This window comes from Oculina patagonica, chromosome 9, assembly GCF_052425735.1.
Source record: "Oculina patagonica isolate OP01 chromosome 9, crgOcupat, whole genome shotgun sequence".
Taxonomy (NCBI): domain Eukaryota; kingdom Metazoa; phylum Cnidaria; class Anthozoa; order Scleractinia; family Oculinidae; genus Oculina; species Oculina patagonica.
The window spans coordinates 9,921,132-9,937,572 of record NC_135766.1 but is presented as its reverse complement, the minus strand read 5'-3'; the positions used below and the strand labels follow the sequence as shown (position 1 = coordinate 9,937,572).

At 38.0% G+C, this 16,441-nt stretch overlaps 1 protein-coding gene and 1 long non-coding RNA gene across 2 annotated transcripts; both read right to left on the bottom strand.

Moving 5' to 3' along the window:
- Positions 1 to 671: 671 nt before the first annotated feature.
- On the bottom strand, positions 672 to 15,294 carry LOC144665756 (uncharacterized). Its single transcript, XM_078527052.1, has 7 exons — positions 15,136 to 15,294; positions 14,909 to 14,977; positions 11,202 to 11,438; positions 10,570 to 10,671; positions 4,347 to 4,631; positions 1,555 to 3,831; positions 672 to 815 (listed from the first exon to the last, which is right to left on the bottom strand). Exons 1-6 carry the CDS (start codon positions 15,286 to 15,288, stop codon positions 3,820 to 3,822), a joined length of 858 nt encoding a protein of 285 aa, XP_078383178.1. The 5' UTR covers positions 15,289 to 15,294; the 3' UTR covers positions 672 to 815; positions 1,555 to 3,819.
- Positions 7,272 to 8,325, bottom strand: LOC144665843 (uncharacterized). The gene is made up of 2 exons (XR_013573075.1): positions 7,851 to 8,325; positions 7,272 to 7,475 (listed from the first exon to the last, which is right to left on the bottom strand). It is a non-coding gene; the product is annotated as an uncharacterized LOC144665843 (long non-coding RNA).
- Positions 15,295 to 16,441: the final 1,147 nt, after the last annotated feature.

The following is a 16,441-nucleotide window of genomic DNA, read 5'->3' as shown; positions in this document are numbered from 1 at the left end:
GGCTGCCATGAAAACACTCTATTGTTTTCTTGCAAAGTAAATGTAATTTGTCATAGTCGGGATTAACATAAATTAATATTTTGTCGACACAGAACAGAGAACTGGGTGCGAGCGTAGCACGCGAGGACTTATGGTTAGCGTGCTTGAAATAGAGTTCGTTGAGAGAATTGTGACATTCTACGGTCAGCCTCTTTGGCCTACACTTTACTCCGTTTAGTTTGGTGAAAATATTGTTCTGTTATTACCTTTTTCTTTCATAATTGTGAAATCATTGTTCTTTGTTTATGTAAGCCTTAAAACCCCAAAGGCGGCGCCATAGCATTGGTCGGGAGTACACGGTCCCTAGTTTTTCCTAAGTGTTTTTTTGGGGTTTACGTGTCCGGCTGTGGTGCATGTAGGTTTTGTATCTTTTTATCCATGCTGCTGTAATCTAATTGATGTGTCAATAAAACGTACCGTGGGCCCGGCTGACCGACGTGCCCATGCCTCATAGTCTTTGTGTGTGTTCAGTTGTGTAGTGAAGGCAAAATACGTACTTTTTGCTAAAAATGGTGAAAATTTAATAAGCGCCCAGCCTCGAATAAGCGCCAACTCTCAAGGTTCAAAAATTTAGTAAGCGGCCAGGGCGCTGAATAAATACGGTATTTTATTTAAAAAAACGTGATACTTACTTATAAATAACCACTTTCTTTATTTAAAGTCCATAAAACCTAAAGGCAAAATCCGTATTCATTAATCACTATAAGTAGTCAGTTTGGTAAAAACCTTTCTAAGGGTCGATCTCCATTATTAAATCAAAAGTAGACTGACTACAACTAAAGCTGCGTTCACATTTAACCCGAAACATGTTTAGAGTAAACATGTTTCAACGGAACATGTTTCACCTAAACATGCTTGTTATTGCATTGTTCACATTAGGTGTTAGTTTCAAACACGTTTCATGCCTTACGTGTAATTTATGCGGCTTCACGGTTCTTGCATAAATCTTCACCGTAAAAATATCGAAAAATATAGCTCGAAATTACAATAAAGTTTCCATTAAATCTTTGTCTTTCTGTCTATTTTCAAGCCCTTCGATGAAGCAGGGCTTTCAAGCGTTTAGCAAGAAGACAGTATTGTCCGAATTTGCGCTATCAGTCGGTAGCAGAAGATTTTTATTTTGTGAAGTTTGCTTTTCAATTGCAATGCTGCAATTCTGCGCGCTTGTAGCCGCCGTCGTGAACTTTCGTGGCGAAATTTTGCCAAATATTCTGCTTGAATCTATCCGTCGCCGATAATTCATATTGTATCGTTTATTAGCCCATATTTTAAATAAACATTTGGTCTCATAGAAAGCCCAAATTTGAAGCTAATGGGCACTCGCCTTCTCGCCGCATGTCCGCCATTTTTAACTTGTTTAGTCTGATCATGATTGAAACTACCTCGTGAGGTAGTTTCATTCGTGATCCTTTTAATCATGATTCGCGCATGCCTGCCTGATGTGAACACTTTTCACAGCGAAACATGTTTCATTGTGATCAGACTAATCATGTTTCGGCCTAATGTGAACGCAGCTTAAGATAACTTTCCTTTTAGGGAATTTGTATTAATCCACATTGTTCGGATTTTTACGTCTGCTAGGGGAAACAAATTCAGTATTGGTTAAAATAAAACAAACAAAACCTGACAACGCCTTTGTGGAATTCTGTTCGCCGAAGCCAAGAAAGTATTACTGAACATCATAATGATATGGGAAAATTTCATTTGCATTTACTTTCAACACACTTAATTAATATACACGACTATATATTAGAGTGAATTCGTGTAACCCGTTTTTTAAATGCTAATGAGCCGCAAAATATTCTAATGTTTGTGTACAATAAAACAATACACGAGTGATCAGAAAACCTCAAAGCAATCAGTTTAATTGTTTTCCAGAAAATAAACAGGAAGTGTTTCCTGAGGAAACACTTTCCTCCTTCTTTGAACACTTTATAAACCTAAATCGAAATAAAGCGGACATTTAGTTTGAAACCAAAAAAATAAAAGATTATCGGTCTGGCTCAAAACACACAGAATTTAATTTCTTCTCCTTGTTGTTTATCAGAAGACGGCAAAAAATTTGCCAAGAACACGTGCACAGCTATTTTCCTTCTCATTAAACCTTTTGTTTGCGAAACAAAAGTTGATTGCCATCGTGGTTTGCTTAAGCTCCCCAAATGAATTGCGCGCACAGAATTGTGTTACAGTCAAGTTTAATTTTTGTTTTCTTAACGCGATTTTGAATATAAAATGTTTATCGAAAATCGCCAAACAAATGAAGGCATGACAAATATTAAGTCCTGTTATCTGTTTCGGATTTTCTCCTTAGTCCTCTGTCTCCTCTGGGAGAATAGTTTTTTCGGTTTTTACATGTTGGTGAAAGCTTGATGATTTGTCCGTAATTTTCTGTTTTCCTGTACAGCTCATTAGAATATTACACAGCACATTAGCATATAAAAAACGGGTTACACGAATTCACTCTATTAATTAAGTGTTTTGAAGTAAATGCAAATGAGATTTTCCCATATCATTATGATATAACCAGACAACGAATTTAATTTTAAATACTGTTGTAGGTCTTACTTACTTCTGTATAGTAACTACTTATTTTTTACACAGTTATTATCATTTTTACCTTAAACAACTATTTGTAAAGCATTATTTGTTTTAGAGAATTAGAACTAATGCCACTTTCTTGTTCTATCAGAAATAACACCAAAGCCAATCGTGACTCCCTCGTACTCATTTTCCCGCCGTTCGCTCTGGCTACTTTCTTCCTGTTTTTATTGGTTCACTGGGTTGTCTATGGTCTTTGTGATTGGCAGGAGTGAATAATTTGGTTTTAGTTTAAAGACACTCACATTAAAACCGCTCTACCAAAAGTTTCTAACTTGAGCCCTTAGAGGCGTTCCAACCCTAACGCCATAGTCACTTACGGGTATGGCCGTCAACCCATTATCATTAAAATGAGTGGGGGAGGGGTTATTCCGTTAGAGGGTGGATGGAAAAATAGGTAAAACTAAACTTCCTAAATGTAGCTTAACGACTTTTCGAATTTTATTTCTAAATTAGACGAGTCTTTAACTCGAAAACCTAAAGTGCTATTAAGCGGTAGAGTCAAAACTAAGTTCAACTAACTAGATTTCTCTTTGTCGCCCTGAAGTATTATACTATTACTTAATATTCTTTCGTAACAATAAGACTAGCTGAATAAGCGCAAGCATAACCACAAGGATGTACACACTTGCTATAAGCACAAGCACAAGACGACATCCCCAGGCGCATTGCTTTATAAATTCCGATGAAGATTGAATGATAGGTCGTTAAGTCACGTCAACCGCCAAATCTTGCGCATGTGCCTTTTTCAAAAGAACGCTTCTTTTTCTTGAGCTAATGCTTGTGCTTTTATTCACCTCGGTGAACACTTACCGTTTGCTCACAAGTTCGTATGCTTATGTTTGTGCTTATCTCACAAGCGTGAACCAGGCTTAACTATTTAGTAAGTTTGTAATTCTACTGGTTCTTTTGTGTAGCAGTTGCTATTATTTTGGGGGCTAAAGGCATTGTTCCTGTTGTTTGTTCTATTGTTTTCTCCAAGCAGGGTAGCTGGTCATTCATATGAGACCTTGTCAGAACTGCTACTGTACCCGAGCCTACTATCCTACCGAGTACCTTCATGTGATGCTATTCTTGTCTTTATTTTTCACAATATATTGTGAATTTAATAAAATTCTTAAATTCTTCTCAGACCTAAAAAAACCGTCTTCTTACTGTATGATCCACACCATGCCCGTCCGTTTAAATTATGCCCTGTGTGAAACGAAATAAACGTTTTTAGATAAAAATGTTTGCAAATGCGGTTCGTTTAATAAAAATCATTTATGAGCAATAATGTCTGTTGGGATAAAAATCTAGTTCTGGTTAGACGGAAGTTTCCGAAAATTTGTTCGCCTCTCGCTTTATAGTGCAATTCTCTAGATGAGTCTTTTAATAATATCTACATTCGTTTAAAGCCTTCGCTGTATGATTGAGCGAATATCAATATCAATTTAAGTGAGTTATGAGCCCGAAACAAGAATCCAACAATGCACCTATCCGTAGGATATCTTTAACTAGGCGAACCATCTTCCAAGCATGAAAAGAAAATAAATTTCAAAAGTTCTCCTCCGCTTCAATGGATAACTCGAGTAACAGAAAAAAAAAACACTTTATTAAGAGTATATCAAGGTTTTTTTTTTCCTGTTGTGAGGATGTTATGTAGTAAGTGATCGCAAGATTCGCTAGTGAGTTTGTGTTAACAAACCTACGGCTACATTATTTCTCACCTGTGCCTCTTCAGGAGACTGGGGACCACTTGGATAGGTAGTTACTTGGGGCACATGGGAAGGGGTGCTCTCCTGGGTGTTGGCAGAGAGGACCTGGTTAGCTGGAACCTGAACATACATTAGCCCGCCTCCTGATGTACCAGGCATTTGCTGCAAGTTCTGTGCTGGCACTAACATGACAGGAGCCTTAGTGCTTCCCATCTGATTCAAGTAAGCCGGAGCCATCATAACAGGGGCGCCAGCTTGGAGAACAGGCTGTGCCATTGGGTAGTAGGCTGTTGCTCCCTTGGAAACAAACACACCAAGAACAAAATAAATTAATAAATGAAGGCCCGACCGACTGACCGGCCAGCCCGCCATCTTTTACCGCGAAATGGAGGCTATGGCAGCTGTGTATGGTGGGTGATTACCGTCATAATTAAACTTTGGATTATGTTACTTGTTATTGCATTTTGTTTTACAATAAGTTGCTTGTGTGTTTGAATTTTATGTTGGTTGTATCAATTTTCTGTCAGAATTCAGAAATTTTCGCCTAATCAAATTTTCGGTAACTCTAAACTTTCTAGTCATTTGAATTTTTCAGGTTGTGCCAGTTTTCGGGAACTATTCCAATTTCAGACTGTTTTCCAATGCTTTGCATCTCCGATTCGTTTTTCGTTTCTGGTGTATTTTTTGCCAGTAGTTCGAATTTTCGGACACATTCAATTTTCTGCTAGTAGTTCGAATTTTCGGACACATTCAATTTTCTGCTAGTTCCCGGCGCCATATTGGAATAGTAACCGCGCAGACATGATAGCGAGGCTACCGGTGACCCGTGGCTGAGCGTGAAGAGAGATTACAGTGAGGCAGGCAGTGAGGATTCGGCAATTAGCCCGTGTTTTTTCGCGTTTTTCGGAACATAAGCGAAAGTTTTGATTCTAATAATACTCCTTCGTCATCTTCTAAGATGAATGGAAAATATTGGGCCGCTTTTGGCTGTAAAAAAGGCGAGTAAACTTCTCAGGGGCTATCAGTAGTTTGCGTAACAAAACACAAGGAGATCCAGTGAAGAAATCGCATCCATGGTGTAATCTGATAAGACGCCAGCATGAGCATGGTGAGGACAATTTTCTTCGTCTTTAAAGCAATTTTTCTTTGTACTAATCATTACAAAAAAGGAAATATACACAGCTCTCCTGAGCAAGTCGTTGGGATCAGAAAGAAAGGTTTTTAACATGCAATGTTTACAGAACTTTTGTTTTATACTTGCTTCTAATCACTGAAGTTGTTTGATAATATTTTATATCTAGGAAAGCCCTTCTGTTGACAAGTCTCCATTTAAATATATATCTCAATTCAGAAATTATTCCCAATTTTGCCTACGGTTTTTTTTATTTCTGTATTTATTTTGAGTCTGATATAAGCTTATTGTATTTTGATAAGATTTGAAAGAAATAGATTATTGATAACAAAGAGTTGCTTTTAGGTAAAGTTGTAAGCTTAGTTTAAATATATTGTCTCATAGGTGAAAACTATCCCAGTAAACATGGATTGTGAAATTATCACACAAGGAAGTCACTATTTAAAAGAAGGCACAGAGAAACATCTACTCAAGAAATAAAAATGCAAAAGAAAAGGGAAAACTTTTTTCTCATTAACCAGGAGTATTATTGCACCCTATTAAATCACCTGATGAAAAGTCTGATTGATCTGCAAAGAGAATAATGCATCATTGAATTTAAACTGGTTGAATTTCAGGCAAAGTTTGGTCTCAACCACATTACAGTCAGGGTAGTTTAATCGTCCATCAGTGATAACCCATCATTTTGGTATTATTTCTCCAGAAGAGGTTAAAAATCAACTTTTCTATCAGCTCTAGATGAGAGAATTATTTTGGTCAAATTCAGGGAAAAATTTTAATTACTGTTACATCTCCTTTTGTGTACATGTGTATGTATTGACCTGGTAAAGTTTTGGGGCTGTTCATTCTTTGACAGTAAAGGGTTAACCACCCATAAATCTTTTACACTGAAACCAGAAAGTATGTCAATACTTTAAACACTTTCTGAATGTTTATTATCTCAAATGGGGAGCTATAAAATTTAAAGTCCTGCATGTAGTATTGAAAATATTTATGTAATGTTTAAGATGAATGTGTTGTTTAAATAAGACAGTAAAGAAAATAAAAATAAATAAAATCTTCATCATGAAGCTGGATGGAACTCTGCTAGATTAGCTGTAGTTCGGTGTCCATATGAAACTCTACCATCAATGGGGAAGAGGAATTTCTCTTGTTGTAACCTCCAGGTCAATCTGTAAAAGGTAAGGTAAAGTCTGTGTCCGAGCCAAGTGGCTCATACAGCTGGAGCTTATCCCGGTTTCCGTAGCATTAAGCGACTAGGTCTACTCCCCCCTGGATGGAATGCCAGCAGTAAATTCGCTGTTACCCATTTATACACCTGGGTGGAGAGAGGCACTGAGAGTAAAGTGTCTTGGCCAAGAACACAACGCAGCTCCCCCACCAGGACTCGAACCCGGGCCGTTCGACTGGGAGTTGAGTGCGCTAACCATTGGCCACCGCGTCTCCCACACCAGGTCAATGTGTAGGGGTGGAATTTGTTTTGTCTGAGAATGTGGTGTTAAAAAAAAATTGAAAAAGCAAGCCTTTTCTCTCCAAAATAGTCAATAAAATTCCTTTAAGGCCAGAATAAGGCAAGGACAAAGAACAAATACAGTTGTCCCTGGACATGTAAAGTATAGCAATGATTTTATCATTCCCTCAGGCAATTTTTGTAAATATAACTTTAGACTTGCAAGCATTATTGTCAGTTATACATGGTCCACATTTTGTGCATCTCATAATAATAATCCTTACCATACTGTTTGGGTTGGTAATACTTTTTTATAGTAACAGGAACTGTTAAATGGCTTTTTGAAACACCTTGATTCAACACTGCAAATGATTTATTTCAAAACTTAGTAGCTGATGCAGTCATTTCAACTGAAAACATTTTTTATTCTTAAAAAATTGCCCTCTGCTTGTGTTATTTTCCATTTCTTGACTTGAATAGATAATTTTCTGAGCTTCTTTCAACTGGCAGACTCCTTTTAGAATGTTTCACAATCTATGTTGCTGGGATTTCTCTTTACCTATGAGATAATATTAAAACTTTATTTAAACCAAGCTTATAACTTCACCTAAAAGCAGCTCTAACCAATATAAAATAAACTGCCACACTCAGAAATAAAATAAAAAAGAAGTCTGCAAAATTGAGAATAATTCCTGATTTGGGATAACTATTTTACTGAAAACTTTCAAGAATTGGGCATTGTGTAATGTAAAGTATTATTAAACATCAACTTCAGTGATTGAGAGCAAGTAAACAAAAGTTCTGTAAACATTGCATGTTAAAAACCTTTCTTTCTGATCCCAACGACTTGCTCAGGAGAGCTGTGTATATTTCCTTTTTTGTAATGATTAGTACAAAGAAAAATTGCTTTAAAGACGAAGAAAATTGTCCTCACCATGCTCATGCTGGCGTCTTATCAGATTACACCATGGATGCGATTTCTTCACTGGATCTCCTTGTGTTTTGTTACGCAAACTACTGATAGCCCCTGAGAAGTTTACTCGCCTTTTTTACAGCCAAAAGCGGCCCAATATTTTCCATTCATCTTAGAAGATGACGAAGGAGTATTATTAGAATCAAAACTTTCGCTTATGTTCCGAAAAACGCGAAAAAACACGGGCTAATTGCCGAATCCTCACTGTAATCTCTCTTCACGCTCAGCCACGGGTCACCGGTAGCCTCGCTATCATGTCTGCGCGGTTACTATTCCAATATGGCGCCGGGAACTAGCAGAAAATTGAATGTGTCCGAAAATTCGAACTACTAGCAGAAAATTGAATGTGTCCGAAAATTCGAACTACTGGCAAAAAATACACCAGAAACGAAAAACGAATCGGAGATGCAAAGCATTGGAAAACAGTCTGAAATTGGAATAGTAGACCTGCCAACTCTCACGCATTATGCGTGAGTCTCACGCCTGCAGATCCAAAATATCGATCTCACGCATACAGCCCAGTTTCTCACGCTTGACTGACAAATTTAGATTTCTTACTCTTAAAACCCATTAAATGTACATTCAATTCAATTTTGCTGAAACATAACTCAGAAAATGAGCATTGTTATTCGTGTTTGAGTCAATTTTTGCAATTTCACAGACTTCGGCAACGTTTGAAGATCGTCAAAACATCTTCGGAAATATCCAGAAATTGTCGGAACATCTTCGGAAATCTCCGGAAATAGTCGGAACATCTTCGGAAACGTTCGGAAATAGTCGGAACATCTTCGGAAAATGTGGAGAAGGTTATCTCACGCCTTTGACTTAGAAAAAGTTGGCAGGTATAGAATAGTTCCCGAAAACTGGCACAACCTGAAAAATTCAAATGACTAGAAAGTTTAGAGTTACCGAAAATTTGATTAGGCGAAAATTTCTGAATTCTGACAGAAAATTGATACAACCAACATAAAATTCAAACACACAAGCAACTTATTGTAAAACAAAATGCAATAACAAGTAACATAATCCAAAGTTTAATTATGACGGTAATCACCCACCATAGCTGTGACCACGATGCCATGGATTCAGTGATTGTAAATTAAAGGGGTCCCAACTATGTTCACTAAAATGTAAATGTAGCTTACAAAACGCAGAATTTTAGGGACCATTCATTTTTATGGAGTGGGGGGGGGGGGCTGGGAGGGCTGATGGGATTTGACAGACAGTCACTGTTATATATAATGCCCACCCCCCCCTTCTTCATCAGAAACTTTTTCCTGGCCCCCCCTCAAAATCCAATTTTCTTTCCGATGACCACCCCCCCCCCCAAAAAAAAAAATATCAAGTGAAATTAAAATTTATCAAGCGTTATGACTTAAGAATGTATTAGTTGTTCAGTCATAATAACAGACAAACTACATTCCTCCATAAAGCTGACATTGCCTTGACTGTTTATTGTGGATGCCGTTTGAAAGTTTGGGTTGACTGCATTTGTAACCAATATGCTGTTGGGTTGAGTTAATATCAAAGTAGGGGTACGTTACAAAGTAGGGGGGATCCGGGGGTATGCTCCCCGGGAAAATTTGAATTTTCAGAACGACAGGAATTGTTATTTTGGGCAAGATTTTTAACTATTAAAGAAGCCCTTATTACAATACTAATTGTTTTCAGTGACCCCCCCCCCCCCCCTAACTGACCATATTTGTTTGCCTGGCCCCCCCTTTGAAGCCATATTTTTTCGCATGCCCCCCTTCAAATCCCACCAGCCCCCCCTTTCTCATAAAAAAATGAATGGTCCCTTATGATGCCTCGTTACTTTTTAGCGCTAAAATGCAAATAATTGTACCACCATTTTCAATGCACGTGAGGACCACAAAACAAGAACAACCAAGCCATTAACAAACAACGTCGAAACAATAGAGCAACAACAATAGCACCGACCGGCATGGCGAAATTAAATCACCACATTTTCATTGCCATTTCCGTTATGGTTTGATTTCACAACAAACACCACATGTTGACAACAACAACCAGTTAGGAGATACTTTTCTCCGCTTTTACGACACAACTTAGAAAACTTCTTTCACTGCCATAAAAAACTAACCGAACTCTCCCACTGGCTGCCATGTTGTTGTTGTTGTTGAAATTGTTTTGGCAAGTTCTGAATGAGAGGATCTGCTCATGCGCCTTAGAAGCATGGGCTGACTTCCACTCTGATGATAAGAGAATGTATGGGAAGCTGCCCCCATCCTCATATGAGAAAATGTATGGGAAGTTGCTCCCCCCCCCCCCCCATCCCAAGTTAAATTCTGCCTGTTTTGAATGCACAGGTCTAAAGTGTGTGAAGAAAACATTGTCGATTTCCAAAATATAATTATATTAAATTTAAAAATCCCAAACTGGGAAAAAAGAGGGAAAAAATTATTAAACCAACCCTGACAGGCACACTGGCTCGGCTGTAGAGTAACAACAAAAAAATAGATTATACCTGATCTTACTCCCTAAAAATTAATTGTATAGTAGATGTTATTTGCTCTGCATAGTTCAGAGCAATAGTATTATACATGAAGGCTTCAGGCATGATAATGAAAGTTGACTGAGGTCTATAGTTAAGTATTAAAAGTGCCTTTAGTTTATTACATTACCGGTATGTACTTTCAAACATTTCACATGTACATACCTGCATCCCTCCAGATGTTGCATAATTGTTTCCTCCAACTTGATTCAGTGGTACATGCATTCTTGTCTGATTATTATAAGGCTCCATTGGGGGATCAACAAGCTGTTCCAGAATTTGAAAATAATGCACTGAATCAATTTTAAGCTTTTTATTGTGATTTTCAAAGACATACAAACTCTAAGATTCAAAACCCACCAACAATATTGCCCTTTTACTGCTGTCAATCATAATTATGGTCACAGCCAACTAACCTTGAAAAATAGAGCACAAAAATGGATCGAAATCAACCAATCACAACTGACAGATGTGACCCTTTGACCCGGCTGAAAAGAACTTTTGTTCCCTGAGAGGTCAGCTAAAATGATTAAAAGCATAAAAAGCGCAAACTGATGGCTGAGGTTTGAAATAATTCAGAGTTTGCATGTCTTTCAAAACCACAATACAGCTTAAAAGAATCACTTGGGCATAAAAAAGATCAATTTAATTCAAACCAAATCAAATCAAAAAAAAAAAATAATAATCTAAAATAAAAATCAAATCAAAATCAAAATACATCAAAAACAAAAGAAAATCAGAACTACAGAGTAACAGATTTTCATTAAATTGCTGTCTTTGAATCACATGTACAGTACCTGCATGTATGATGAATTTCTTTCTTGTGATGCCAATATCCCCATGATGGAAAGAAAAACTTCAGCCAGCGCCATGACAAAAATTATGGCTACCACTGCAAATGAGTCCTTGTCGCGATCCTCTAGTTCCGTTAGTTGAGCTAACTGGCCATAGGTAGAAAGAGGGGCACCATACCAGAACAGGATAAAACCACACAAGATGGAACAGAAGACATTCAGTGCTCTGTAGGTAATAACCTAGCATGGTTGAAAGGAAACAAAATGTTTTCAACCATTATCCAACAATAACGAATGAGAATAAAAACAATAACTGTTAAAATAATAGTAATAATTGAAGGGCTCGCTGCAAAAAGGGCGGTAGTGATTTTGGCCGAAAACGAACATGGACAAAACGACTCCAAATTTCGCATGTGAGTTTGTTTACGTGTGCTAAACATTGTCCTGCATTTCATTTCGCTGGTTTTTCCTTCGTTTTCGAAAAATAACACATGCAAAAAGACAAGGTTTTTGCTTGCGCGGCGTCTTTTGACTTTTCTTTTACAAACCTTTTGTTTCTCAAGACGATGAAGTCAGCTAAATTTTTAGGGTTACAGTCCTAGCCCTAACGCAAAAGGTAACCCCAAGGCCGTAGGGTCGGGATTAGAGTTTCAGATTAGGGTTACAGACTTAGCCCTAACGCAAAAGCCTAGCCCTAACACACACACACACACACACACACACACACAAAAAAAAAAACAAGTTTAACACTAACCCCAAGGGATTAGGGAGTTAAGCCGTTTCAAGTTAAGTTTAGGATCAGAGTCAGCCTCAAACTTTTATAGATCGCGCTTTTAATGCAGTAAGCTTTCACGCCAGTTTGCTTGCAGCTAGCTTTTTCTGCAGTCCGTTTGCACTTATCTAGTTTTTGTTGTTTCGGGCAAGACTATTTTACTCTGTTACCGTTAGCTGTAATTTGCCGAGGTGAAAGTGAAATAAAGACTGATTGTTGATTGAATACGCTTGCTCGTGTTGTCACATTATACTAGTTTTGCTTTCAGTTGAGTGCCGCCGGCTTGCTCTCACTTCTATCTCCACTCCTTACATCATCACACATCTACAAAATCCCGCGAAAACAAGATAAACTAAGGCACGAATCGATTGATTGATTTATTGATTGATGAATACTTAATGAGACACAGAAAATAATTTTGCGAGGGAACGTCCCCTGGGGAACATATAAAGAATTTTTTTAAGTCTAAAACCAGGTCACCTCTCGGCAACTTTGTCGCGGCAGCACCCAAGGGGACACTGCAAAACTCACGCTGACATAGTTCCCGACAAGAGATCTGTGTTTTAGACTTTATTACCGCTTGGCTCCGCCGGCCTTTGTCAAACAACTTTCTCTCTCAAACGCTAAAGAGCGCTATTGTACAAAACAAAGGCCGAACATCTCTCATTTCTTCGAGAAATGCTGTGGGACTTACGGGTTTTCAGACTTAATGATGTCCTTCAACCGCCAAGTGGACGCACTCGCTCGAACGAACCAGTAGTTTATTTCCCCAAGAAAGGTGCCATTTTTGTTCTCTGTTCTTGAGCCACTAACATGTGACTTAAGACGTCACAATAGAATAGCGAGTCCCAGTCCCTCGCTGCCACCGCCTGGGAGCAAATTAAATATGAGAAAACATGGCGGTCAGCAAAGTTGGTTTCTGAAAAGCTGTTTTTACATCCCGGACGACTGTAATAAAGTGCCTCGGGGCAAGATTTTCACACGCGAGGCGTGGAAAAATGTCTAGTGCTGGATTACTGTGGACAATGTAAGTTACAAAATCTTTTTCTTTTTGCATACGTTATTTTTCGAAAACGAAGGAAAGAACAACGAAATGAAACACAGGACAGTGTTAAGCACACGTAAACAAATCTGCATGCGAAATTTGGAGCTGTTTCGATAATGTTCATTTCAAGAGAAAATCACTACCGCCCTTTTTGCACCGAGCCCTTCAATTAATCATATTAATCATATATCAATCATAATTATTATAATCATCATTGTTACATTTAATATTATTATGAATAGTGATAACTTGAAAATGACATATTAATTTTATATCAATTGATTTTATAACTTGTTAAAAGGCTTAATTAGTATAGAGTGCATACATGTATGATCCTATATAAAACAATTATGTAATTTTTAATCCCAGTGAGGCAAAATCCTAAAAAAACATTAGTGGCAAGAAATAAACCTTTATCACAACTTAAAACCTTAGATGCAGTATAACCAGTATAAAGCCTTAGATGCAGTATAAAAAACCCTTTCTATGACAAGCTGTTGACAGAAACACTAGTCTCATGCCATATGGAACAATATATTTCTGTAACTTAATGAAACTTTGCGTAATTGCTAGGTGTCTTTCACTCTCTCAGTGAACTGAATGCAAACTCTGAAATTCAGTCCTTAACCAATGGTTTACGCTTTTTGCTGTCGTCAATTATCTTAGCAGACCTCTCGGGAAACAGATGTTCACTTCAACTGGGTCAAAAGGTCACGTTGCTTGATTGTGATTGGTAGATTTCGATCCATTTTGTTTGTTTCTGTTTTTCATGGTTCGTTTGCTGTTGCCATAATTCTGATCGACAGCAGCGAAAAACGCTATGGTAAGTTGGATTATGAATTTCAGAGTTCGCAATTCACTGAAAATGGCAATAATATTAATATCGTTGTAAGGGGAAAAATTTTATGCTTGGGTTGCTAGATTAATTTCCATCATTATACCAGGGATATCGTTGAAATCTGCTTCATACAATTTACATGTGCTGTAATGCATCAGTCAATTCCAGCAGTGCCCATCCCCCCCCCCCCCCCGGGCTAACCCCCAGGCATTAGCATTTCTTTAAAAAAAAATTGGCAAATTCCCCGGGGTGGGGATGAAGGAACCGGGCAAATGCCCCGCTCCCGGGTTAATTGTTTTCAATCTCTCGATAGGTGATATAAGAATATAATACAAATTGTTGCTTCTTAGCAATGAAGAAATATCTAAAATTGAGAAAATATACCTTTAAAAACATCCACGAACATCCACAACCTTCTCTAGTCATTCGTGAACTAGCTAATCTGCAACGTAGTCCACGTCTTGGCCAATAAACGCCTCCATCACGAATACGTGACTCACTCCACGGTTTTGAAAGTACATGTCAAATGCCCGGGGGTCAACCCGAGGTACGCAAATGCCCCACCCTCGGGACGGGCAACATTAGGAAATGCCCCGGGGTTGCCCGGGGGGGGGGGGATGGGTACTGCTGGAATTGACAGATGCATAACTTTTGCTGGGACACAGAATGCTGATCGTAGGATGGAATTTTGTTAAATCAACAATCGTAAAATCAGGGTTCCACTGTAGTTGACAACTCTATTCAATTTCGTGGCAAATAATTATATTTCCTGCAGGGCCATATGTTTAAGATAATTCAACTCTAAAATTTAACAACGACAAAAATATGGTCTCAAAAAAAAATAAAGTACTATATTACTTTTATTGACAATAAAAGACATTCAGTACACAGAGCTCAGAAAATGGGCTTATTACTTTTAAACCTCAGAAGAGGGCAATTAAGGCTGTTAAATTGCATGATACACAAGTGCACTGTATAGACACTGACCAAACAATAAGCCTATATGATAATTATCATCATCAACAGTCAACAAAATTTGATATTCAGTTTCTTACCAGGGCTGAGTTTGATGGAAGATTCAGTTTTGTTCCCACGGCAACACCCATGCTGGCAGTGATCAAGATCTGAAAATGGATAAATTGAATCATTATACTGTACCATAAAAAAAATGGTGGTTTCTTGTTACTTGTTTTTTTTTAGTATGAGTAACTGAGCAGAGCATTAAGCTATAAATATTAAACTTAAGACGAAGAGCGAAATTTTATTTAGTCATAAAACTCACCAACACTCCAGTCCAAACTGGCATGACAATATAACTTGGGGTGATTATACGACGGACTCGATCGAAAATTCCCGCTATGATCATTGCGAACGCCGCTAAAAGCTGTAAAGGTGAAACAAGTCCACGAAGCATGACAGGAGCTTGAACCGCCATGATGAATCACGGAAGCGAACTCGCGCGTGAGGTCTCCTGGGACATTATCTAGACTTTGTCACGCGATTTTAAGGAGAGGGCTTTTATATCATGTACACGTGTGAGAGAAATCATACGTCTAATCAGAAGCAGCATTTTATGTTTTTTTTTTTACGTGTAGGACGATTCAAGTTGAAGTTTTCATTCCCAAGGCTGATTGGCGGCGTTTCGCGAACAAGCCATTTCGGCGCAGTCTCCCTCGCAGCTGTTTTTAGTGGCGTCACGCAACGCTCCTCCCCATGTGACTACACTAATTATTACTCCAACGTTTACCTTGAAGCTTTCTCAATATACAAAAGTGAAAAGCCCACGGTTCTTAGGGACCTGTCATTTTTTATTGGGAGGGAGGAGGAGGTATTGGGGGGAGGGTCACTAATTTTTGAGCGCCAGTTTGGGAAAGGCCATTACTTTGTACACTGTACTTTACTTTCAGGGGAGGGCTCTAGGCTTTTATAGATTGTGCTCCTAAATTTAAAAGTGGCATATTATGCTACTAGCAGTGCTCAAAATTTTGCCAAATTATGCAAAAATTATGCCAGAATTCCCAAATTATGCTTCTGATTTCCGAAATTATGCTCACAAAATGACGTAGATTCTATACATAGAGGTGCGCAATAACGACACCAAATTATGATGTTTTTTAAATAAACTGTTATTGTAAATTTATTTGTGTTTATGGCAGTTTATCACGGCCGTCAGCTGTCCAAATTAGCTGCTCGCATCTCTAAACCGTTTGTAAAATGCCTCCAACGACTTAACAATCACAATTGTATAGCTAAAACACGCATTGCAAGAACAAACTACCTAAATTTCATTTATTTCTGTAGAAAGTACACCATATTTACTACATTTTATGAATTTATGCTCCAAAAAGTGCTAAAAATTGCTAATTATGCCGTGGCAGTGCTCGTTTCACAAATTATGCTTTTTAGCTCCAATTATGCCAAAAATTATGCTAGCACAATCTATAAAAGCCTAGAGGGCTCTGAATTTGTTTAAGTTAAAACTCTACCAAGTGTCTTAAATGATTTTTTTATCAAGTTCTTAATTTTGAAACGGATGTTCGCCCTTTCTCATGACGTCACTATGGCGTTGACAAAAGATTCAAGTCAAT